Genomic DNA, 23,884 nt, shown 5'->3' with positions numbered 1-23,884 from the left:
TTGTGAACAGGTGACAAGTTGATAAGATCAGAAAAAAAAAAAAAAAAAAAAAACAATATCTAAAATCAAATGATATTTTATTTACATTAAAACAGTGTTTTTACAAACACACAAAGAAACCGTAAAGAATAAGGAAAAAGAATGATCATGTAGTTCAAGGCTTAAAACTGTAGTATATAAATAGTGTTGGCTGGATTTATCCTGGTCTGCTCAGTTCAGCTCACTCGTTCTCCTTGTTGAGTGACAGAATCAGAGCTCTCCTGTCCATCTGGCTGAGTCTCTGTTTTTCAGGGGTGGACACTTTCAACTTCATCTGAAGACAGACATGAAGATCCATTTAGTAAGTGACTACATAATACAAGTCTACAGTTGAAGCAGCACAGAGGTTTAAATACATCTAGTGACTAATAACTCCAATTACCTGGGAGTTGCGGTCTCTGGGTGAATTCGCCTCCCTCAGGATCTGCAGAGGCGATCTGCCCTCACCAATCAGAACTTTTTCTGTACAATTAAATAAGCAAATACCTCAATTTGCTAGTTTATAACCACTGAGAAAGAGCATACTTGGAAAAAAAAAGGGAAAAAAACAAAACCGACACTAGCACATTCTAGTGTACACACAGATTTGTTTACTCTTCTATCAACCTTTCAATGTAAGAGCAGGTGCAGACATTTACAAAACTGAAATTTTAAATCTTATGGTGTCATCTGCTTCCACTTATTTTAGCCGTTTTTAAATGTTGATGCTGTGTGGTGAACGAACACTCACCTCTTGGTCTCTGTTTGGTGCGCACAACCATGTTGTTATTCTCATTTGTGGCCGTGTTTTTGGTGGAGAGCGGTGAGGACACAGATGTTTTTCCACGTGCCTGTACCCCTCTCGCTCTGACTCCAGTGCTCCCGAAGCCCACACCCAACCATTGGGGCTTAAAAATGGCCTGACTTGGGCTGCGGGTGTCAAACTTCAGACAACGGATGCCGGACTGGACCGTCTCAATCTGGGCGCCGGTCACTGGGCTGGATTTGCTGGAGGAGACAGCAGGTTGAGGTGTGGGAGGTTTGCTCTCCTCCTGCTGCTCATGGCTCGACTCTGGAAGTGCAGAAGTCACCTGATGGAGGAAGGACACACATCAGTCAGTTCCTCACAGCGTTCAACAGTATGGGGTTTTTTTGCCCGCTAAATCGGACCAGCAGTTCAGATTCCTACTTTTTTTTTTTTCATTTTCAATGATCCCAAAACAAAGAAAAACACCCATTTAACAATTTAAAACGCATCACTTTTGTTTGTAACATTTTCATATTTTTTTAATGTTAAATATTATAAATTTTTCAAATACAAACTTTAACAAATTTGTAATAAGATATTAATATAGATATATATTCTATTATATTATATATAATATATGCATACAGATGAATGATGAACTACTGATGAAACCCAAAACGACAGTCTTTCAATAATCTCAAAAACAAACCTGTTCCTCAGAGGTCTGTGGTGGGACCTCATCTGCCTCGGAGGTCACAACAGCTTCAACAGCAGGCGTGGAAGTTTCATGGTCTGTGGATTGCGGTGGGACTGAGAAGAGCGCGTAGGAGTGATCTTCATTCGCCTGCCTCTCAGCAGGAGGAAGAGGAGTCAGAGGACGTTCCTCCAGAGAAGATGAGTAAACACCTTCACGACAAGCAAGAAGGCTCAAACTGAGCGCTTTCCTTAATGGTGAAGCACCGAGCAGCAGAGCCTCCTCTGCCTCTTCCAGCGAGGCCTCAGCATCCACCTCCACCTGCGTCTCCCCTATCAACACAAACGGGCTGCTGCATATGGAGCCGTAGCCCTCTGAATGAGAAGAGAGCACAGGGGTGGACACAGCATCTGTGTCCCCATTGAGGGTCGATGAGTTCTGGGCTTTTACCACAGGGAGCAGAGGATCTCTGGGGCCTGCTTTATTTTGCTGATTCCCACTGGGCAGGCTGGGGTGTTTGGTGAAAGAGACCGGAGGAAGGGGAGTAACCGAGTCGCTACCGGACTTGACGTCATTGAGAAAAAAGGTGCTCAGCCGCCGAGCAAGAGACGTGACGGTCACTGTAAAGGAGACAAAGGAGTTGTACCTTACAGTGTTATGACCAAGAATGATTCATCCACGTATGCATTTCAGTTATAAAAAACAAAACACTTTTTATGACCTTATAGTCTTTAATTAATAAACCCACCCCACTTCCTTTTTTGATCAACCATTACACTTGGATGTGTCACAATATAGGAGGCGGTCACTACTCCGGTTTTGAAATTAATTTAAAGTGGGAGGGCTGAGGATGGCGACTTAATTTTCTCCTTCAGGAGAAACACATTAGCTGCTTACAAATCTGAATAAATATGCACATTTGAATGCATTATAAATGTAAAATGTGCATCATAGTTAACATCTTTAAAGAAATAGTTCAGCCAAAAATTTAATTTATGTTGAACACCAAAAATGATATTTTGATGAACCAAACAGTTGTTAGTCCATTGACTTCCATTGTAGGGAAAGAAATAGTATGGAAATCATCAGCTGTTTGATTAACAGCTGTCCTCAAAATATCTATGTTCAATATAAGAAAGACTCATACAGGTTAGGAACGGCATGAGGGTGAGTAAATGACCATTTTCATTTTGGGATAAACTATTCTTTGTCTGATTTTCAAATACATTTTGCTCAAGAAAAAGTTTGTAGTGTTATTTACCTTGTAGCTAGTTGGTTTGGTTCCTGACTTGTAACTTTTTAACAAAGACTTTTTCCTTTAAAACTCTTCCACGACCAAGGCAACTGAAAAAGTGCACTCTTTACAGAAAGGACTGAGCTTATGAATATTAATTAGCTTTTAGCTTGAGCCATGTTTAAATATTTTGAATTAAAAAACAGAGTTCACATGCGATACACTTCACTTACCCTTCATTGGTGTCCGAGTGATGCCAGGTGTGGGTGAGCGGGGGTCAAACACAGGCCCGACTGACTCCACCACAGGAAGAGGCGAGTAAGCCACGCCCACCTACAGGAAAATACAACTAATTCAACTCTTATCGTGCCCATACTTGCTCACACGGGATCTAAAAATTGCATAATTCAGCTCACAGTCTGGCTAATCAATAACCGACTAAATCAATTTTTTATTAGAGACTCATAAACAGAAGTTGTACCTGTATAGGTGTGCGGTCGATAGCGCAGGACGGTGAACGCGGGTCTGAGAGGCTCGCTACACGCGCTGCTCTCGGCCTCTGGCTCGGCTCTACCTTCGGTGTTGATGCCACAGACAGCTTGCTTTCACTGGCACCCATTTTACACTGTTTGCTACTGAAAAACTGCACGGTTTATGAAAACATTAATGTTAAGAAGCTAAGAAGTAGATACAACCCTAATGCACTGACTCCTGCTGGCTTGCTAGAACATTGCTAAAATATACGCACTTGACACACTTAACTAAATTAACGTTAAATAAAGAAGTAACGTTAGCAGTTCTTGTTGTGTCGTGTTTTTAGCAACAAGACAAGTTAGTGTCCAATAAATAAACTTAAACTCACCTTAAAGGCCAAGATGTTCCACGTGCAGTCTGCTCTATGTTCCTTTTAATCTTTCAAGCTGTATCAAATCAACTTTATAATAGGATTATACGACAATATATGTACAAAAGCAGACATCAACAAAGAAATGCTTCAATCGTCTTCCAGTCTAAACTCCGTGTATGACTCCAGCGAGAGCATTTAAATGGTGATTCTGTGTTTGGGGCGATTTTTAAACAGACCAATAGCTGAACGCGAAGTTCCTTCCTCGGCGCTTCTGATTGGCTGAGACTACAAATACATTTTTATTGGGTGTATACCAGTGATTTGAAATACAGCCGCGTGTTGTTGACGTCGTCTTTTAATTATTTCGAGTTAAACAGTCAAAACCATACACTGTAAAAAAAAAAAAACGAAACTGCACACAATCGCACTTTTGTTGATTTTGATTGCTCCTCATTTGTAAGTCGCTTTGGATAAAAGCCTCTGCTAAATGTAAATGAAAAGTATTTTTAATTAGTGACCAAGCATTTTTGTCAAAGCTTTATTGCTTGAATTACATAGATCATAATGGCAATTTGAATTGGCTATATGCAAAACATTAATAATTATGATACAATACACTAAATTTACAATTAAGCAAATTAATTTACAGCAAGAGCAAATATCTGATAAGAAAGAGTGCTTACAAACATGTCTTTCAGTTTTACAACCCTTAGGTCACTCATGAATAAACGTGTCAATATAACTTAAAGGCTTGCAAATCACCAATGTTACTTTGTATTGGATCCGTAGTGATGTATAACAGTTATTTCTCCACATCCTCGTCTCTGTGTCAAACAGAGGCCGGTACTTTGAGCTCACAGTGCAGGGACCTTATTTGCCCCCATTTGAGAAATATTAGAGTAATTTTGATAAGGACAATGGGGGAAAAAACCTGTAATCTTCAAGATTAACAAAATGGGAAAATTAAAACAGATTCTCTGTAAGCATAAACTTGTGACAAAAACCGTAGCAAGTTTGTACCATGGACTTTTTAACATCTTTTTCTCAAGGACAGTCATCAGTTCATCCGTCTGTCCGTTAACATAGTGCTGGAGCTAAATGGATGTTTCACACTCGTTTTTTATCTCCTCATATTTTAGCTCCATCAAGAGTCAGTTGAAATGTACACCTCCAATCTTGTTGTTTTCTCTCCCAAACAGGCTTCTCCACACTCGCATTCTATCTTCCTGTGCTCCTTCATCTCCTCCATCCTTCATTCTGTCTCTCCATCTCTCTGGCAGAAGTGCGCCAGCAGTGTGTCCAGATCTCGCCGGTCGGCGGCTGAGTAAAGTGAGCTTTCTCCCATCATGCTCAGTGCCATGCGCAATGTGGACCAGATGTTGTCTGACATCACAGTGGCTACTGTACCTGGTCCTCGACCTGCACCTCCCTCTCCATCACCTGCGGCCTGTCGTTGCAGAGAAAGGGCCTCTAGGAAGTGCTCTACAGCCTCCCTGATAAAGATACAAAAGGATGGCATTTATTGTGGCATTTTCCCTCTTTTTGGCATGTGTGCCCTGGATAAACCTTCTTTTACTAACCTGTGCGCACCCAGATTGACACAGCTGATGCCCAGGTTATATCGGCTACGTACAAATCCAGGCTGTAACTCCAGCGCACGTCTGTAAGCAGCGACCGCCTCCTCTGATCGGTTCCCGTTAGCAAGAGTCGCTCCCAGCTTGTTCCACAGCAGATAATCCTTCATGTAGGGTTGAGAGAAGGAAGAATGTGAACTATTATACTGATGAACAATATGTAGAATATAACAGTAGCTATGTCTCCATCCACCTATTTTAAACCGCGTGGGATATTGTATAAAATGAAAATAAAATGCTGGATGGAAACACCAAGATGCGAATAAATTCTAAAAATGCGTTAAAAAAACAAAAACGTATGCACTCAACTAAGTAGGATAAATTTCTTGTCCGGTAAGTAAACATGCGCATGAAAACTACAATGGAAACACTTTTACTGAATAAAGTCCTTAATGCGCATAAAAAAAAACATGTGACTTTGCGATGAGACAGCATAAAGCTGGATCAACCAACAGACCAATCTCATTGCACAGCATCTGAAATGCTAATTTTGTCATTTTAAAATGTTTGAGCAAAGTCTCGTCAAAGTGTTTCATTATAATTAACTCCCAGAAATGCGTTCCTAAACAGCAGGCACTGAAAATAAGATAACATGGCCGCTTTTCATCTCTGAAGCTCGTAATTTATTGTATCCAAAAATATTATATAGCCTACAGTGCCTTCTCCTGGTGCAGCAAATAAAAATTTTCTTCATGATATTTAGCGCAAGTAATCAGTTTTTCAAGTTAATCTATTTCTTCAACTCGTTAGATGGAAATGGTGCTTTATTCGCAAATATTTCATGCAATAGTCCAATTTTGCACATAAGTTTAATAGCTAGTGTGACATACCAAGAACAATAACTATAAAGATAGCTTTATTAACATCCACACAAACGGATAAGCCTGCGTTAGTTTTTTCATGTGTCGCTTATATGCTCATTCAAGTCAATGTTTTTCTCAGCCTCAGATGTCACACCCACGAAACGTTGGCTAAACGTCTGATGCATATGGCACACAAAAGTGGAAACACTTCAGGAGTTTCGAAGTCATCTTTGGATTGGTTGAATTACACAGGATTTCTGGGAGACGTGTGTGTTGCGCTCTTTAACGTTATGCCTGGAAACAAAGATGCCGTGACGCCAAACCCCATCACGAAAGAAGAAAGCTGTTGTGTTTACAACTGACAGCGAGCGCTTATCAGAATCAAATAAACGTTGGATTTCCAATAGTATGTGAAATATTCAAATTTCGCGGCATAGAATCTTTAAAATACGTCAGAGAGTTTTACACACCGGTCTGTTATTGTGACGCTAAATGAAACAAACTGTGACTGGTTGTTTGACATGTCGGTCAAACGGCCTCATGGGCGGGCTTTGGCCAATGAAAGCTGCCATGCATTCCAGACCTTCAGCCGTCAGTCTGAAGGTCTGGCTACGTGAGACTAATGTTTTTCTGGCTGTCAAAAGTTTTTCTCATTAATCAACTAGAAAAAAATAAAACATTGAGAGTTTTCATTGATATGATTGCTCAATGGGGTTATCGTTATTGCTGTGGTGTGGACTTCTCTATATTCATAGAATTAGAACGATTATTAAAACTTTATATATTTTTAGTTTTAACTTGCTTGGTGTATCAGTCTTAAGTGTGAAAGAACCAACCTGTGGCATCACAGACAGGGCGGCAGAGAAGCAGTCCACAGCCTTGTCATACTCTCCGCTCAGGTTGAAGAGAACACCCAGACCACACTGCAGCTCAGGGTCCACCTGTGTGGGGTCAGCGGCCGCTGCACTCAAAAATAATGTCTGCACTTCATTAAACAGTGCCCTAGGAGGAAGAACAACAAGTGAAAGAATGGATTAGCCTATTACTTAAAAGGACACTTTATTTGTCATTATTGATTTTGAGAGACCACTTCCTTATTCACTTAAATTACTTGGAGTAGAGCAGCAAGAATATTCTCCAAAAATTCTTCTTATGTCCTCCACAGAGAAAAAAAAATCATGTTGCTTTTGAACGAAATGGTGAGTAGAATTTATTTAGGAAAATAATCTTTAATAAAAGAAAGGTGCATAATCATTCTTGAGTCATACAAAAATGTATTTTTAATTTCTGCACTCTCAACTGAGCACATGCAGCTACTCATAATGCTGTCTGCAGATTGAACTCCACACCTGTGTTTGAGCAAGATTGTGTATTTTTAGAGCACTGCCTGCTTATGATTGGTGACAAATGTAAATCTGTTGCTTGGTTACAACACCCTGTCCAGTCACTTATGCATGTCTCACATTAATGTAAAAAGGCATTAAAAACAGGCTGCTTCCACGTCTGATCAGTTCACAGTGTTGTAAAATCATGACCATGGTTTAAAAAGGAATTCTGGGTTTAATACAGGTTAAAGTATTTGATAAAATAAATGACTCCTCCCTCAATGTTACAGTAACACTTGCACTGTGTCCTAATCATTTGTCCACCCACGCCAAATGCAAAAATGTTGCCTTCTAGTTTCAGAATTTCCATGATGCTTCTCCATGCTGCATTTTTTTTATGATTCTCCTTAATTTTTGTCATATAATATCCAATATTTTTCAAGTTCCACATAAATACTTTCAGGAATAAACAAAAATGTAATCCTGTGATGGTAAAGCTTAATTTTCAGAATTATTACTCCAGGTTTTAGTGTCACACGATCCTTCAGAAATCATTCTAATATGCTGATTGGGTGTTCAAGAAACATTTCTTACTGATGTCAATGTTGAAAACAGTTGCTGCTTAATATATTTTTTTGAAAACTGTGATACATTGTTTTGGATTCCTCAATGAATAGAAAGTTCGAAAGAACAGCAGTTATTTGTTAAATGCATCCTTGCTGGAAAAAAGTTTTAATGTCTTTAAAAAAAAATCTTAATGACTCCAAACTTGAGGACCCATACTTCAGTCACTGAGATTTCAATGCACACGGTGTGTCTGGTGCAACCAACAAAATGTAGTGTCACTCATCATACAGTGTACTTGTTTTAAACCCAGAATGTTTTTCAACAGCATTGAGGAAACCTCTTACTCTGGCAGAAGGGATCCAAATCTCTCCCTCTCTTTCTCCCTCTCCCTCTCCCGCTCCTTCTCTCGTTCATGCTGCTCAAGGACATGTCGGTATTTAAGGTTGTGCCTCAACCAATCACGGAGCGTTTCGCAGGCCTGTCTGTGCAGTGACTCATTGGTGAAGCTCACAGCTAAAGCCATGAGAGCCGTCAGATTGTCCTTTTTCAGCTCAATGCATCTAAAAACAATCGAAAGCTGTATTTTACTAAATCAGATTTTTCATAGAGAATTGAATTGCTGTGCACAGTACGGCTGCGGTTATACTTCTCACCTGCGCAGGGCGCTGATAGCAGCAAACTCTTGCTCGTTCTCTGCCTGGCAGGTGCCCAGGTACTGCCAAGCCTGCAGCATCATCACACACAGTCAGCATTTCACAAAGACAAACAAGAAAGCAGAACACTATTAGAATCCCTTGAGACAAAACGTATCATCAGTTTTTGGATGTCGGGATTATATGTAAGAAGCTCTGACCAGCTGGTTTTCTGGCTCTCTCTGAACCGCGCTCTCAAAGAGACGGACGGCTCCAGGAATGTCCCCCGCCTCCATCCTCTTCACGCCCTCAGCAAATGGATCATCATGGGACAGGTAGGGGTTATCTTCTTCAAACTGATATCCCTGGGAGAAACGTAAAGGCATATTCACAGTAAGTTTTATGGTATATAACACATTCAAGTAAATGTTCACAAATAATTTTTCCTCTATTTTCTTGCTATTTCTGAAAAACTATATACACGTGAATTAATTATACTACCATTCAAAAGTTCAGTAATATTTTTTCTTTGTAGAGAGAAAAAAGTAGTTTTGTTAATAATGTTACAAAAGATTTATATTCCAAATAAATGCTGTTCTTTTGACATTTCTATTTATTAAAGAATGTTGAGGAAAAAAATCATGGTTTCCACAAAAATATTAAGCAGAACAACTGTTTTCAAAACCGATAATAATGTTTCTTGAGCACCAAATCACAATTTTAGAATGATAAAAAAAGGTGACACTAAAGATTGGAGTAACTGCTGGTGGATATTCAGATTTGACACATCACAGGAAAATTCATTTTAAAATATAATAAAATAGAAAACAGTTATTTTAATTTTTAATATTATTTCACAATATTAAGGTTTTTACTGTATTCTTGAATTTCAAATAAATGTAGCCCTGGTAAGCATAAGAGAATTCTTTCCAAAACATAAGAAAAAAACCTTTGAACAGTAGTGTTTTTGGAATCTGAACAAAAAAAAAATATATACTTAAGGAAAATTTGTTGAATGTTTTTTGTGCAGAAAATGAAATGAAAGTATGAAAAGAGTGGATATACAGCATGCAACATTTAACATGCTGTTTTTTTTATATTGGCCACAAGTAACAGCATGATTTAAAACAACAGTTCAATAAATAAGTAGTGATGAAAATAGTTCCAGGTGAAGCCAAAGCAGAATCAAAGTCCGGAACTAACTGTTGTATAAACTGTAATAAATTCCAGACTAGAGCCTTTTAATTAAGTGCAAGTGTCCATGCTGTAAATGGGCACAGATGTATAATATCCAGATACCTTGTCATAAGAGCTGCTGAGCATCTGGTCGAAATCTGAGAGCCAAGGGTGAGCTTCAGCATCCCTCTTCGCCATTTCCTCCCACTCCTGCTGGAGTTTCTCCCAGAAATCAACATCACTCTGAACTCACACACAACACACAAGCACCACCAGTGAATACAACAGTGTCACACTGAAGTTCATGTAAACATGTGCAAGTGTTTAGTCTGTCTCACCTCGACCGCTGCTTTAGCCTGCTGGAAGTCTGGTCCGTAAGCAGTGAACTGATCTACCCAAGATTCTGCAGATTCTGCCGAAACCTAATGAGCACAGCGACATGCCAGGCTGTTAGCAGTCCTGAGAACACACCACAGAGCCTGCAAATGCTTAAAAACTACTCCGCTGAAGGGGAAAAAAAACCACATACTGTGATGAATGAAAGTGGAGGAATAAAGAAAGGATGTAATGGAAAACGAAAAAGAGGGTTTGGAAGATCGACAGAAGAAGAAAAAATCTCACCCTCATTCATCCATCTTTCTTTTCCTCTCTACTTTAAGAATAGCAAGCAATGCTCAGTGTACCTTCACTACTGCAGGAAGTCAAAGTGGTTTCAGTAGCTGGGCACAAATGAAAAGCAGTGTGAGCAGGGCATTAGCTCTACATGCCTGGTGTTTTGCAGTGATAATTACATTAAAAGCGCTATTAAAGTAAGAGTTTGCTCTCTTTAAAGCAAAAAAGGTTTGGTCAGCAGGGGCTGGTTAACAAAAATGACAAGCCTAAAATCACAGACAGAACAGACAGACATCGCAGGACTACTGCATCACTGTTGCCAGATGATCAGGGTCCTACCTGCCTGACGATAGTAGCCCATTGCTCTGCCTGTTTAGCTTTAATTTTGTCATTCTTCTTTTTGCCCTCTTGAGTTTCCACTTGCACAGTCCTTTCCCCTGATTCCAGGAACTGGGCAGCCAGTACGGGACAGAGGGTACAGGGGGGGGCATTTATGTGTTTGGTGTGAGATTGTTAAGGATAGTAGGGAAATTTAGGTATGGATGGAGGTTAAAAGGTATCAAGATGGATCAAAAGGGATTAAAAAATGTCATCATGACCGACCATGACAAAAGGAAGAAGGAAATATCACAAACTATTACTTGTTTGAAAACATAAGATTAAAAAAAAGCTTTTAGAAACAGGGGTCAGTTTTCAAGCATAGTGTAGACCTAGTCCTGGACAATTGTAATTTTTCCTTTGAAAAAACTTGGCCTACAGTGGGGTCTAAAAGTCTGAGACCACTAGCAAATTTTAATACATATTTATATGAACATTTGAGAGAACTCTATGACTTAGAAATAGTGTAGAATCTACAATATTTCTTAATCAAAGCATAATGCTTTGCAATAAACTGTATCAAACTGTAATATTTTAACTGGATTTTAATTGTACATTTAAAAATGTTTATAAAAATACAAAACATTTATATAATAAAATATTAAAATGAAATTATACTCCACTTAAGTTTGGGGTCAGTAAGTTTAGTTTTTTTTTGTTTTTTTAATGAAGTCCTATATGCTCAACAAGGCTCCTATTATTTAATAAAAAAAACAGTAAAAACAGTAATATTGTGAAATACTATTACAAGTTAAAATAACACTCATAAATACATTTTATAATAAATACATTTTAAATTGTAAATTTATTCCTGTGATGGCGAAGCTAAATATTCATCAGACATTAATAAGAACTTCAGTGTCAGATGATCCTTCAGAAATCATTCTAATATACTGCTTTACTGCTCAAGAAACATTTCCTTTTGTTAGTAATGTTGAAAACAGTTTTGCTGATTAATATTTTTGTATTATTTTGTACTTTTGTATTATTTTTTCGATGAATAGGAAGTTAAAAGGAACAGTATTCATTTTACAAAAATCTTTTGCAACAAATATATATTGTAACATTTGATAAATTTGATAAATCTTTGGTGAATAAAAGTATTCATTTAAAAAATATATATAAATAACTGGCTCCAAACCAAATATAATATATAATAGATAAAACAGAATCACAAATTTGAATTGTGGTCTCAGACCCCACTATACATACAGAATCCAGTCTCTACAACAAATTAAGCTATCCAAAACTTTCTCATGAGTAATTATTCAAAACCCAGCAGCGCACAGTGCAAGGATTTACAGTTTGCTGTTTAGTTATGGCTTGAGAAGAGCCACGATGGCCGCCAAGGGGCTGCAGTGTCACCCTTCACAGTGTTTCCTCTACAGCAGGAGCTGGGAAGGGCTCGTACCTGGTTAATGCCGGAGGCCCAGTGCTGTGCCTCCTTGGCCTGTGCTTTATCAGTGTTCTCTTTTCCTGCTCTGTCCTCCACAGTCACACTGCCCTCGCCAATCTGCCTAATGAACCGCAGGAACTACACAACAACAACAACAACAGCTATTACACATCTACTGCTAACAGGAAACACATAGGCGATGAACACACACACACACACACACACAAACAAACAAGTCCACCAGTGGTTTCTTCTTGACAGTTATGGTCAGACACAAGTAGACCACAAGGAGGAAGGAATAACGGCCAAAGGCATAACGTATCCCAAATGATATGATGAAGCATGAGCAGAGTTAAATGAAAGAGAGAGAAATATGTGCAAGTAAGGAAATGCCCATGAAAACAAGATCAATGTCACATCACTTTATTATCCACCACAAGTCAAAAGTGAACCTAAACAGATTAATGTATTACTTTAGCCTCTCTAAAAAAATAACACAGAAGTGCACACTGGGATGTAAAAAGTTCCCTTGAGACAACATTAACACAATTTTAGCATCTCTTAAAGGAATAGTTCACCCAAAAATGAAAATGTACTCATCCAAGATGAGAGGAGTTTGTTTCTTTATCTGTACAGATTTGAAGAAATTTAGCATTACATCACTTGCTCACCAATGGATCCACTGCAGTGAATGGGTGCCGTCAGAATGAGAGTACAAACAGCTGATAAAAACATTACAATAATCCTCAAGTAATCACCATGACTCCAATCCCTCAATTAACATCTTGTGAAGTGAAAATCTGATCATTATGATGATTTTAAACTTCAAACCACTGTTCACGACTAAAATACATTCATAATTCTCCATTCATAATATTGCTTTCTCCAGTGAAAAAGTCATCTTGTCTAAATCAGTAAAGAAATGCACAAATCAAGCATAGTTTACAAACATAATCAGTCCAAAACAGTTCTAAACAAATATGCCCGTGGATTGTGATGTTTTTGTCAGTTGTTTGGTTTCTCATTCTGACAGCACCCATTCACTAAATATCTCCAAATCTTTTCAGATGAAGACACAAACTTAGCTTTATCTTGGATGGCCTGAGGGTGAGTAAATTGTCAGCAAACCTTCATTTTTGGGTGAACTTTAAGTGATCCCTTGTGACAGATCAATTCTGTGATGTGGCATTGGTGAAAGCAGAGCAAACTTTAAAACTTTTCAAAAATCATATTTTTATAAAATTACTTGAAAGTCTCAGTGTTGCTGCATTTAATACAGCAGTATGTCATGAGAGGCCAGGTTTTACAGTGATTTTACCAATGTGGACTGTCAAAAACCCTTTTACTGCAACTCTTAGATTGAAGTAGCTTGCTGCTTTTATAAGAATCGAAGTAACAGCACTGCGATCAAAGACACCAATGTTTCATAAACAGTTACAGAACAAACTATTCTTCTGCAAAGTAATAGAATTCATTATACCCGTTTGCAGGTGGACAAGCAACATAGCAAACTGGCACAAAACATAGAAAGGACTATTCATTTTAAAACAGAGTATTTATTTAGAAGCTGAACTATCTATTTACAATTTGTGTTTTAGGTGCAATAACTGTATGCTTGTTTTATGTATCTCTGCATATGGTGACTTTTACTAAAGTGTTTCAGGTGCAACTCAAAGAACAGTTAAACCATTAAACCCTCCTCTTTCTCTCACCTCTGTGTTCTGTAGTTTAGGGTCATCCACTTTGGCAAGGAGTTCATTCGCTGTTTGCCGTAATTCTTCACCTGACTGGAATTCTTGTGTCCTGACAGGATAAAAAATATGTTAAAGCAAGGATATAATGATTGGTGGCTAGTACCAAAATTGCGTTTAACGTCATATCTTTCACTGCATCTTCAAATTGTGGAAAAAAAATTACAACATAAACACCCCAAACAGTAGTGTATATTGCTATTATGACAAGCCTCTCTATATTCTTCTTCTAAGATACATAAAATACCATTCTTTGTCCTGTTCTCTTTCTCCCAAATCTCCCAGCCATAACTTCTCCTCTGATTGCTCCAGGTATTCCTCTGCCCAGCGGCCAGGGTCTATAAGACAGGAGGAAGGGAATTGAATAGGGGAGGTTTAATAGAAGACGACAGAAAGAGTGATGTTGTGGAGAATGAAAGGATGGCTGGGCAAAGACAAATGAAGAATCGTCAGCTCCACCTAATCATGACATCCAATGGCTTCTAACGACATTATAATAAACCTAATGGCATCCAAAATTAAAAAGGATCAAATCTGGGCTAAAATGGCATATATTAAATATATATTAACCTGCTACTTCATTGATGAAATCTCTGGTCCAATCAGCATCAGCTGGATCCAGACCAGGTTGTCCAGAAGAAGCGGCGGAGTCAGCACTGGACAGGAACTCTGCCGCCCAATTGCCAGACAGCGCCAGAGCAGCCACATCAGGAGCTGAGAAAAGAAAACATATGGTTATTACACACAGAAGAGTGTTAAAATCGGACTGTATGTGTGTTTGTGCAATCTACCTCTCTGTGGAGCCTGTCTATAGCTCTGTTGATCTATCTGCTGCATTTCCTCCAGCAGTTGACCCATATCAAAACTGTGAGGAGGTCGTTGCGGGGCCTGTAGAAACTCACTGACCAGCTGCATTTCAAAACAACAGGACGTCATTACAGTAAGAACAGACAACATGATCACAGACTATTTGGCAAACTCATCAGGTCTATGAAATATTGAACTATCCAAAAGACCACACACCTCCTCTTCAGTGGCTATTTCAATTGGAGTAGGAGGAATCTGTGGGGGGAAACGGGAAAAGAAGCTTTTTATTATTAATTTAATTGTATTTTAATATTTTTAGGGTGAAACTAACAACTATTTGTGAATCTGTTAATCAATTTATTCATTTACTTTTTATAGATGATTTAATTATTCTTTTATTCTAAATAAATTATATTGTTTTTTTTCTGAGTAGTCGACTAATCATTTAGTTAACTTACCAATAAATGATAACCATAACATTGAAGAATAGTGCGATCACATTCCATGCAAATCAGCGTATTTGTATTACAGACAATGACGTGTAATTCTGGCCCTAAATATTTTGTCATGGTAACAACAAAGAAAATGTCCAGTAACTTACAGTGGGTGTTGATCGGTGTCTCCAAGCCCCTCCCTCTTGGGTCATGTGACCAGTCAGTTTCATGAGGGGATTGGCTCCCCCACATTCTGCCTCCACTAACTCCCGCATCGCCATGGCAAAACACCGTCAAGCTGGATCAAACTAACACCTTGAGATATCTACAATTAAACATAATATCGTTATTAAATGGTATGTTATTATAAAAGTGACAGCAGTGAAGTGGTTAAGGGTTCTTAAGGGTCATAGACTTGCTTACTTTGTAAATAGTTACAGAAGAAAAACTGGGTATCATACACAAAGCGACTGATGATCACACACTAGCAGACTTTCAAATCGATCACAACAAATGCAAATGTGTTTTGTTGATAGGAGATGACAAAAGAACAATACATGTTGTAAAACTGGCTCAAATTTCAAACATGCTTATATTCCAATGAAATCACAGTCTGAAGCTAAAATAAATCTGTGACTATCATTGTCATGAAATCTCTCAACTCAAATCTGCAAAGTGTCTCTGACTGTCAGCAACTAACATCAACTTCTCCAGAGACTGTAAATCAGTGCAAAAATCTTGGTTTGAAAAACCCCAATGAGTTGACATGATTCTTTCCTCTTTACAATTTACATGAATGAGTCCTCTGCACAATCTGACTCCGCTGCAGCTTAGATTTAAACTGCTGGTTTTGTCTGGCCAGAGGAGAAAGACACACTATTTCCCCGTTTAATACTGTAAAGCTGCTTTGACACAATTTGCATTGTAAAAAGCATTCTATAAATAATTGTGACTTGACTTTCAGTTTTTCATGATTTTCTGGGTAAAGATTAAGGGAAAATATTTGTAGGAAAAAACCTACAATTAATACCCAATAAAATTGTATATTCATTATAAAAATACCCACTTCATTAATTTACATGACTTTTCTGGTCTAGAAATGACAACTTTTTTTTTGTCACTGGCTACCATAAACTGTTTGATTACAAACAATCTTCTGTGTTCAACAGAAGAAAGAAATATATACAGGTTTGGAACAACTTGAGTGAGAGTAAATGATGAAAGAAATTTAATTTTGGGGTAAGTTATCCATTTAAGAGGGCCCCTAGGGAGTCCCCAGCCCACATGACCAAAATGTGTAGCCCTAATAACACAGAAAGGTACCAGAATCACTTTAGTGTCCCTGAGAGTGGCATCCATGGCTTCTTTTACACATCTTAGTCTATTTATACAAATAAAAATCAACACATATAAACAACCTATAACAATTATTGTAAACAATTTCATCTCTGGAAGTGGTTTGGATGAATATCTTGAGTCCTATGTTACCATACCTGCCACAAACAAAAGCGTCTCCAGCCTGTACAGGGACTGAAAGACAATGAATCATCGGCTTGAGATAAATCCTGTGGACTGAGCTACCTTTCCACTGGCATAAACATATGTTCCATCAACTAATCCAGACTAGAAGGATTACACAGATTTCATTGTAAAAACAGCTATTAACAATTAACCAAGATTGCATGTGAACAAGCAGCCCTGGTTTACCTTGCTGTCGTTTTGCAATAATCCCAAAACAACCTGCTTCCTTCATGTATTTGTCACACTTGATGAAAAATCAATGAGACAAATAAGAGGGTTTGTGCTATGAATGACCACTGGTTGAATTGGTCATCAGATAACTCATTCTACCACAAAAACTGCATGTCAGACATACTGTACACTTCTACTCCTAGTCTGATTCTTATCTGCTGTCAGTTTGGCTTCAGCACAGGACCATTAAGTGCAAGTGTGACTTTCCTCAAATGTAACGTTAAACGGCAGTTGCACATCCCAACGTAACAGACAATAACCGATTCGCTAATCACAGCCGTTTTTGTGCTGCAGGTTTGAGTCATAAGAATGAAGCTAGCAGGTCAACTAGCACTAAGTCATATATTCTGCAGACAGTTAGCTTACAAGCTAAATAAACTCATCTCACCTGCACAGGCGATGTTGTCACCTCTCTTCTCCTCTCTTTCTCCCTTTATCCCGAGAGCAATGGAGTTTTGACGAAGACAAAACACGACCAAGCGTAGCAGGCCCTAAAGAGACAGCTGAGGTTAACGGCCCGGTGGTTGTCGGTACCTGACTGGTAAATGTGGCGCTAGTGACCGTCCTTTCTTTATTTACCTTCCCCGTTTGGCCCACAGATAGAGGAGCGAACCAGCCACACAAACCCTACACGCTACGCTCCGGCTATTCTCAAACGCGATTTGCGCAAAGACTAACCGTGAGCAGCGCTTTGAACTGTGCTGAGCATCACGACGGACGGAGCGAGATTTACGCTGAAGTTACGTAAAATTCCTAAAGTGACAGCGCATGCTTTGAGTGACAGGTTGATAAGCTATTGTTTCAAGATTCAGGAAAATTATTTTGTATAATGAGCACTAATTTTAAAAAATCCTGTTGTGCAGTATCCTTTAAGCTCTGTAACTTTTTTAAATGAATATGCATGTGCAATATAGGGGCGTATAAACGGATACCGAAACAGAAATGCTCTGGTCAGGCTCAAGGACCTAAACTTTATTCATTTATTGCATACAGTGGCAATAAATATGATGCGAAAACAGGATGGAAATTAACAGTTAAGTTGCAGTTTTAGCAATATTGTTATTCTGATATGTGGATGAGACAAACCAACAACAAATGTCAGTATGGCATTGCATTTGTTGTTTTCCACTAAAAATGGTCATTTCCATTTTTTATATATATATACATATATATATAGTGCCCTCCAAAAGTATTGGAACAGTAAAGTCAAAATTGCTCTGTTGGCTGTGGAGTCAAGACATTTGCAGATATGATTAAAAGATGAATATGAGACAAAACTCCAGAATGTCACATTTTATTATTGGGTGATTCAACACATAGATATTTTACCAGCTAAGAAGTTCAGCACTTTTAGAGTTTCATCCCTCTATCTGATGTGAGCATAAGTATTGGAACAGTTGCCTCACAGGTCTTTCTAAGTGATCAGCTGTGTCCTGTTGCATTAATTCTTCAGATATTAAAAGCAGGGAATGTGTCGCATCAGTTATATCCATTACTTCTGCATTCTGAATCTTGCATTCGATGATGACACACACAAGCCAGGATGAAGATGAGGGAGCTGACTTTGAGAGAAAAGCAAACAATTTGGATGCTAAAAGAAAAGAGGAAGTCAATTAGAGCTATAGCAAAAACAAAGGGCATGGAGAAATCAAGAGTTTGGAAACCACCAGCGAAACCAGCAACCAACAACTACCTGATCGGCTGAGAAAACAACAGTAGTTGATGACAGACAAATCATAAAAGCTGTGAAAATGAACCCTAAAAGATGTGTCTGTAAAATCACCAACAACTTCCAGAAATCTGGGGTGATGCTCTGACAATCTACTGTCCTCAGGTGACTTTGACACAGAATTACAGATGCTACACAGCAAGATACAAACCTCTAACCAGCACCAAAAATAGAAAGGCAAGATTAGAGTTTGAAAAAAAGCACGAAGGTGAGCCAGAAGAGTTTTGGAACTGTGTTTATGGACCGATGAGATGGGAAAGCAAAAATGTGGAGAAAAAAAGGGAACTGCAAATGATCCCAAGCATACAGCCTCATCTGTAAAGCATGGTGGAGGTGTTGTCATGGCAGGGGCATGCATGGCTATCTCTGGAACAGGCCCTCTCAACTTTACTGATGACTTAATGTATGATGACAGTAGCAGAATGAATTTGGAAGGGTACAAAACCATCTTGCCTATACCAATATTCAAGAAAATGCCACGAGATACATTGGGAAGTGCTTCATATTGCATCAGGACAATGACCCAAAACACCCTGCCAGTTCAATCAATTTATAATTTTATAAATTTATAAGGGCAAAGAAATGGAAAGTCTTGCCCAAGTCAATCTCCAGATTTAAATCTGGTTGAACATGAAAAGGAGAGTAAAGGCAGAAACTCCCCGAAACAAGCAACAATTGGAATTGGCTGCATTAAAGGCTGGGAAAGTATTTGAAAGGATGAGACCAAGAGTCTGGTGATGTCTATGGGTCACAGACTCACTGCTGTGATTGTGCGCAAGGGATCTGCAACTAAATAACAGCTTTTAATCTTTTATATCTGCCTTATGTTCAACTGTCCCAATACTTATGCTCACATCAATGAGTGGGATGAAGTCTAAAAGTGCTGTTCTTTTTATTTGGTAAGACATCTATGTGTTGAATCACCCAATAATAAAATGTGACATTCTGTAGTTTTGTGTCATATTCATTTTTTAATCATATTTGCAAATGTTTTGACTCCACAGCCAACAGAGCAATTTTGTCTTTACTGTTCCAATACTTTTGGAGGGCACTGTAAATATATATATATATATTGTGACATGAGTCCCGAGCACCTATCAGCGTCGCCCTGGAAACAGAGGAGAAACACCTGTTCCCAATCACCGCGGGCTGGTCGGGCACAGCTGACGCCACTTCGGCGAGGGATACAAAAGCCGCCTCGCCGAAGGACAGTTGAGCCATGACTCCTGAGCAAAGCCAACTAACCTTTGTCTCTTTTTCCTGTGCCAAGCAGACACCAGCGCCTGACCGACCAGCCCCGGGATTGGAGCACGAGCACGATGCACGGAGCACCCACACCGGGGAGAGGAACGATCACAGAGCACCGACTGCAGCACTAAAGACACGTTGGCACTTCCCCACACAAGGAACCACAAATAAAATACACCCTCCGGGGTTTCTGTTAACCCTCAACCCCTCGTGTGATTCTTCAGCCCGCTACACTGGTGGAGAATGCGGGCAGATCGCTGAAGGATCACCGAGCCCCACTGCACCTGAAGTAAATTTTTCTCTTTCCTCCATTTTTTGTGTGTGTTTTCAGGCGACGCCTCCTCCCCAGCCATGGAAGATCTCCTGAAACATCTCACCGAAATCAGCATCCGCCAGCAGCAAATTGTAGAACATATGGCCGCTCGACAGGGGGAAACCGAGCGAGAGGTGGCCGCTCTCCGCATAGCCGCCGCGGCACGGGTTCCGCTGCCAGACCCCCGCGCCCAAGCCGCCCAGCTCCTGCCGAAGATGACGGCCCACGACGGTGCAGAAGACTATCTTCGGATGTTCGAGGCCATCGTGGTCCGGGAGGACTGGCCACGAGAGGACTGGGCACGGCTCCTTGCCCCACTGCTGACGGGTGAGCCGCAACGGGCGTATTTTTCTCTTTCTCCCCACCAGGTTGACTCCTACGACGCGCTGAAAGAGGAAATTCTCGGCCGGGTTGGGTTGTCCCCGATTGCGGCCGCCCAGCGCTTCCACACCTGGGAATACAGCTACCAAAAACCCGCCCATGCCCAGGCCGCCAAGCTCACGCGGTTCTCCCAACACTGGCTTCTCGTGGGGAATCCCACCGCCGCCCAGGTGGCCGAACGCGTCGCCGTGGATCGGCTCCTCCGCGCCCTACCTCGCGCGCTTCGGCAGGCAGCTGGCATGCGGAACCCGCAGACCACAGGGGAGCTGGTCGAGGCCATCGAGCTGGCGGAAACAGCACTGCAACGGGAGGCTGGGGAGCGAGCGCCGCCTGTACCCCGGAGGGTGTACCAGGAGCGACGCACGCCGGAGGGCACCCAGCGCACGGTCAGCAAGCCGGCGGTTCCCGGTGCCCAGGATGAGCCCATGCCGACGGAACCACCTCGCTCGCCCCCACGGGCCTGGCTGGCAGGTTGCCTCGTACATCAAATACATCAAGAGACACGCGGGAGGGCCTGCAAGCACGCGTGAAGATCAACGGGCGGCACTATCAGGCCCTCCTCGACTCAGGCAGCGCCGTCAGCCTGGTCCAACCCTCGGTGCTACCCCCGAAGGTGAAGCCAAGATCCCGTCTCCCCATCACTTGCGTCCATGGAGACACGCGGGAGGTCCCGGCGCAAAGAGTCACCATCGCGGCCAGCCCAGGCGCCTGGCCCGTCAAAGTGGGCATCCTGGCGGACCTCCCGGTTCCAGTATTACTCGGCCGAGACTGGCCCGGATTTGACCGGCAGTTCGTCGCCGCCTCGCAACCTGCCAGCCCCACCAGGAACCGCCGAAGGAGGAAGCCCAGCCGTCATCCCCGCCGACGTCTGGCCCTGCTGGCGACGGACAGCGCCCGAGACGGTGAGTCCCCCTCCCAGTCTGCTAACCTATTCTTTGATGTGTTCCAACAGGTTAAGGGGGGGGGGGGGGGGTACCTTCGCAAAGGAGCAGCTTGGGGATGACCGGCTGAAGCATTGTTGGACCCAGGTGAGGGTCCTCGAGGGGAAGGATACCCAACCACCACCACACCCAACTCCCCACTTTGAGGTCCAAAATGGCTTGCTGTACTGTGTCGCACAGCGGAGAGGGCAGGAGGTAAAACTTTTGGTCGTACCACGGACCAAGACGGAAGTGATCATGGAGCTGGCGCACGCCCATCCGATGGCTGGCCACCTCGGCACGCAGAATACCATCAGCCGGATCAGAGACCGCTTCCACTGGCCTGGACTCGACGCAGACGTGAAGCGGTTCTGCCAAGCGTGCCCAGTGTGCCAGCGGACGTCACCCCGCGCTCCTCCTCCCACTCCGCTCATTCCTCTGCCCATAATCGAGGTGCCCTTCGAGCGGATAGGAATGGATCTGGTGGGACCGCTGCCTAAGTCTTCCCGGGGCCACGAACACATCCTCGTCATCGTGGATTATGCGACCCGCTACCCCGAAGCCATTCCCCTTCGTAAGGCCACCTCGAAGGCAATCGCCCAAGAGCTCTTCCTGCTTTGTAGCCGGGTCGGCATACCCAAGGAGATTTTGACCGACCAGGGCACCCCCTTTATGTCCCGGACGATGGCCGACCTGTGCCGCCTCCTACAGGTGAAACAACTGCGCACCACTGTCTACCATCCGCAGACCGATGGGCTGGTCGAGAGGTTCAACCAGACGTTGAAGCAGATGCTCCGTCGAGTGGCTGCTGAGGACCGGCGTGACTGGGACCAGATGCTGCCTTACATCCTCTTTGGCATCCGAGAAGTGCCCCAAGCATCCACCGGCTTCACCCCCTTTGAGCTCCTCTTCGGGCGCCAGCCCCGCGGCCTTCTCGATGTGGCCAAAGAAGCCTGGGAACAGCAGCCCACCGCCCTTCGGTCTACGATCGAACACGTCCGGGACATGAGGGAGAGGATCGAGCGGGTCATGCCACTGGTAAGGGAGCACCTTGTCAAGGCCCAAGAAGCTCAGCAACGCCAGTACAACCGGGCGGCCCAACCACGGGAGTTCCAGCCCGGAGACCGAGTCCTGGTCCTAATCCCGACGGCAGCTTGCAAGTTCTAGCCGCCCTGGCCACTACTGATCCCGTGGTTGTCGATGTCAGCTCCCAACTATCGGCCGCCCAGAAGACTGAGCTTCAACACCTGGTCGGTCAATTCTCGGATGTGTTCTCCCCTCGCCCTGGGCGGACCAACGTGGTCCAACATGACGTCCGCACCCCACCTGGAGTCATCGTCAGGCAGCGTCCCTACCGGATCCCTGAGGCTCGGAGACATGCCATCGAGGAGGAGGTACAGGAGATGTTGAAGTTGGGTGTGATTGAGCCCTCCCGCAGCCCCTGGTCCAGCCCCATAGTGATGGTCCCGAAACCAGACTTTTGTAACGACTTTCGCTGGCTCAACCAGGTTTCCGAGTTCGACGGTTACCCCATGCCCCGTGTAGACGAGCTACTCGATCGCTTGGGGAGGGCCCGGTTCATCTCCACCTTAGACCTGACGAAGGGATATTGGCAGGTCCCCCTCTCGAACCCGGCCAAGCCGAAGACCGCCTTCTCCACCCCAAGTGGCCACTGGCAGTACCGGGTTCTCCCCTTCGGGCTTCACGGGGCACCCGCGACGTTCCAGCGGATGATGGACATCCTACTCCGGCCCCATCAGGAGTACGCGGCAGCCTACCTGGACGACGTGGTAATCCACTCTGAGACCTGGGAGGACCACCTAGAGCGGCTACGGAGGGTGCTGTTGGAGCTGCGGCGAGCTGGGCTGACCGCCAACCCCAGAAAATGTCACCTGGCTCTCCCCGAAGCCAAGTACCTGGGCTTTCAAGTCGGCCGGGGCCTCATCCGGCCGCAGGAAAAGAAGGTGACGGCGATCCTTTCGGCTCCACGACCCACCACTAACACCCAGGTACGAGCCTTTTTGGGGTTGGCGGGGTACTATCGTTGCTTTATCTCCAACTTCTCCTCCTTAGCAACACCGCTGACAGACCTGACCAAGAAGGGACGGCCGGAGAAGGTACACTGGGGACCTCCAGAGGAAGCAGCATTCCAGCAGGTCAAGAAGGCGCTGACCACGGAACCCGTGCTGCGCGCGCCCGACTTTAACTGTCCCTTCTTGTTGCAGACGGATGTCTCCGACACCGGGTTGGGAGCCGTTCTTTCCCAGGTCCTGAACGGTGAGGAACACCCGGTGATTTACATCAGCCGAAAGCTGTCCCTGACGGAACAACGATACGCCGCGGTGGAGAAGGAAGCGTTGGCCGTCAAGTGGGCAGTCCTGGAGCTAAGGTATTACCTCCTGGGCAGAAAGTTTACATTGATCACCGATCATGCTCCCCTGCAGTGGATGGCCCAGGCAAAGGACACCAACGCCCGGGTGACACG

General features: G+C 42.6%; 2 protein-coding genes across 9 annotated transcripts; both read right to left on the bottom strand.

Moving 5' to 3' along the window:
• Window positions 1-61: 61 nt before the first annotated feature.
• cdca3 (cell division cycle associated 3) lies at window positions 62-3,757 on the bottom strand. 3 transcript variants are annotated; one of them, XM_079444458.1, is made up of 7 exons: window positions 3,557-3,757; window positions 3,176-3,337; window positions 2,928-3,027; window positions 1,476-2,080; window positions 770-1,109; window positions 422-501; window positions 62-313 (listed from the first exon to the last, which is right to left on the bottom strand). In XM_079444458.1, the coding sequence occupies exons 2-7, from the start codon at window positions 3,311-3,313 to the stop codon at window positions 221-223; spliced, it is 1,356 nt and encodes a 451-aa protein (XP_079300584.1). In that variant the 5' UTR covers window positions 3,314-3,337; window positions 3,557-3,757; the 3' UTR covers window positions 62-220. The 3 variants fall into 3 exon arrangements, with proteins under 3 accessions (XP_079300584.1, XP_079300585.1, XP_079300586.1); XM_079444459.1 differs by having other exon boundaries at window positions 3,176-3,329; window positions 3,557-3,717; XM_079444460.1 differs by having other exon boundaries at window positions 3,176-3,326; window positions 3,557-3,717.
• A 273-nt stretch (window positions 3,758-4,030) lies between these two features.
• LOC306887167 (peroxisomal targeting signal 1 receptor-like) lies at window positions 4,031-17,511 on the bottom strand. 6 transcript variants are annotated; one of them, XM_079444715.1, is made up of 18 exons: window positions 17,388-17,493; window positions 17,197-17,299; window positions 15,224-15,381; window positions 14,839-14,877; window positions 14,607-14,724; window positions 14,386-14,529; window positions 14,063-14,153; window positions 13,777-13,867; window positions 12,080-12,202; window positions 10,630-10,740; window positions 10,017-10,100; window positions 9,802-9,921; window positions 8,724-8,867; window positions 8,524-8,594; window positions 8,215-8,430; window positions 6,815-6,980; window positions 5,122-5,279; window positions 4,031-5,034 (listed from the first exon to the last, which is right to left on the bottom strand). In XM_079444715.1, the coding sequence occupies exons 3-18, from the start codon at window positions 15,335-15,337 to the stop codon at window positions 4,794-4,796; spliced, it is 2,031 nt and encodes a 676-aa protein (XP_079300841.1). In that variant the 5' UTR covers window positions 15,338-15,381; window positions 17,197-17,299; window positions 17,388-17,493; the 3' UTR covers window positions 4,031-4,793. The 6 variants fall into 6 exon arrangements, with proteins under 6 accessions (XP_079300841.1, XP_079300840.1, XP_079300843.1 ...); XM_079444714.1 differs by having other exon boundaries at window positions 17,197-17,511; XM_079444717.1 differs by lacking the exon at window positions 10,630-10,740 and having other exon boundaries at window positions 17,388-17,476.
• Between the last annotated feature and the right edge of the window lie 6,373 nt (window positions 17,512-23,884).

The sequence above is a fragment of the Barbus barbus genome, assembly GCF_936440315.1.
Source record: "Barbus barbus genome assembly, chromosome: 21".
In the NCBI taxonomy this organism is placed as follows: domain Eukaryota; kingdom Metazoa; phylum Chordata; class Actinopteri; order Cypriniformes; family Cyprinidae; genus Barbus; species Barbus barbus.
This window is presented reverse-complemented; position numbering and strand designations above follow the sequence as displayed.

Coding starts and splice junctions, on each gene's coding strand:
- cdca3 (XM_079444458.1), bottom strand. CDS start 3,313: ATGGGTGCCAGTGAAAGCAAGCTGTCTGTGGCATCAACACCGAAGGTA. Junction 2,081..2,927: donor CACTCGGACACCAATGAAGG/GTAAGTGAAGTG, acceptor TCTCCTTTACAG/TGACCGTCACGTCTCTTGCT. Junction 314..421: donor CCAGAGACCGCAACTCCCAG/GTAATTGGAGTT, acceptor GTCTGTCTTCAG/ATGAAGTTGAAAGTGTCCAC.
- LOC306887167 (XM_079444714.1), bottom strand. CDS start 15,337: ATGGCGATGCGGGAGTTAGTGGAGGCAGAATGTGGGGGAGCCAATCCC. Junction 13,868..14,062: donor AGAGAACAGGACAAAGAATG/GTATTTTATGTA, acceptor TTATCCTGTCAG/GACACAAGAATTCCAGTCAG. Junction 8,868..9,801: donor TCAGCAGCTCTTATGACAAG/GTATCTGGATAT, acceptor CGTTTCTCCCAG/GGATATCAGTTTGAAGAAGA.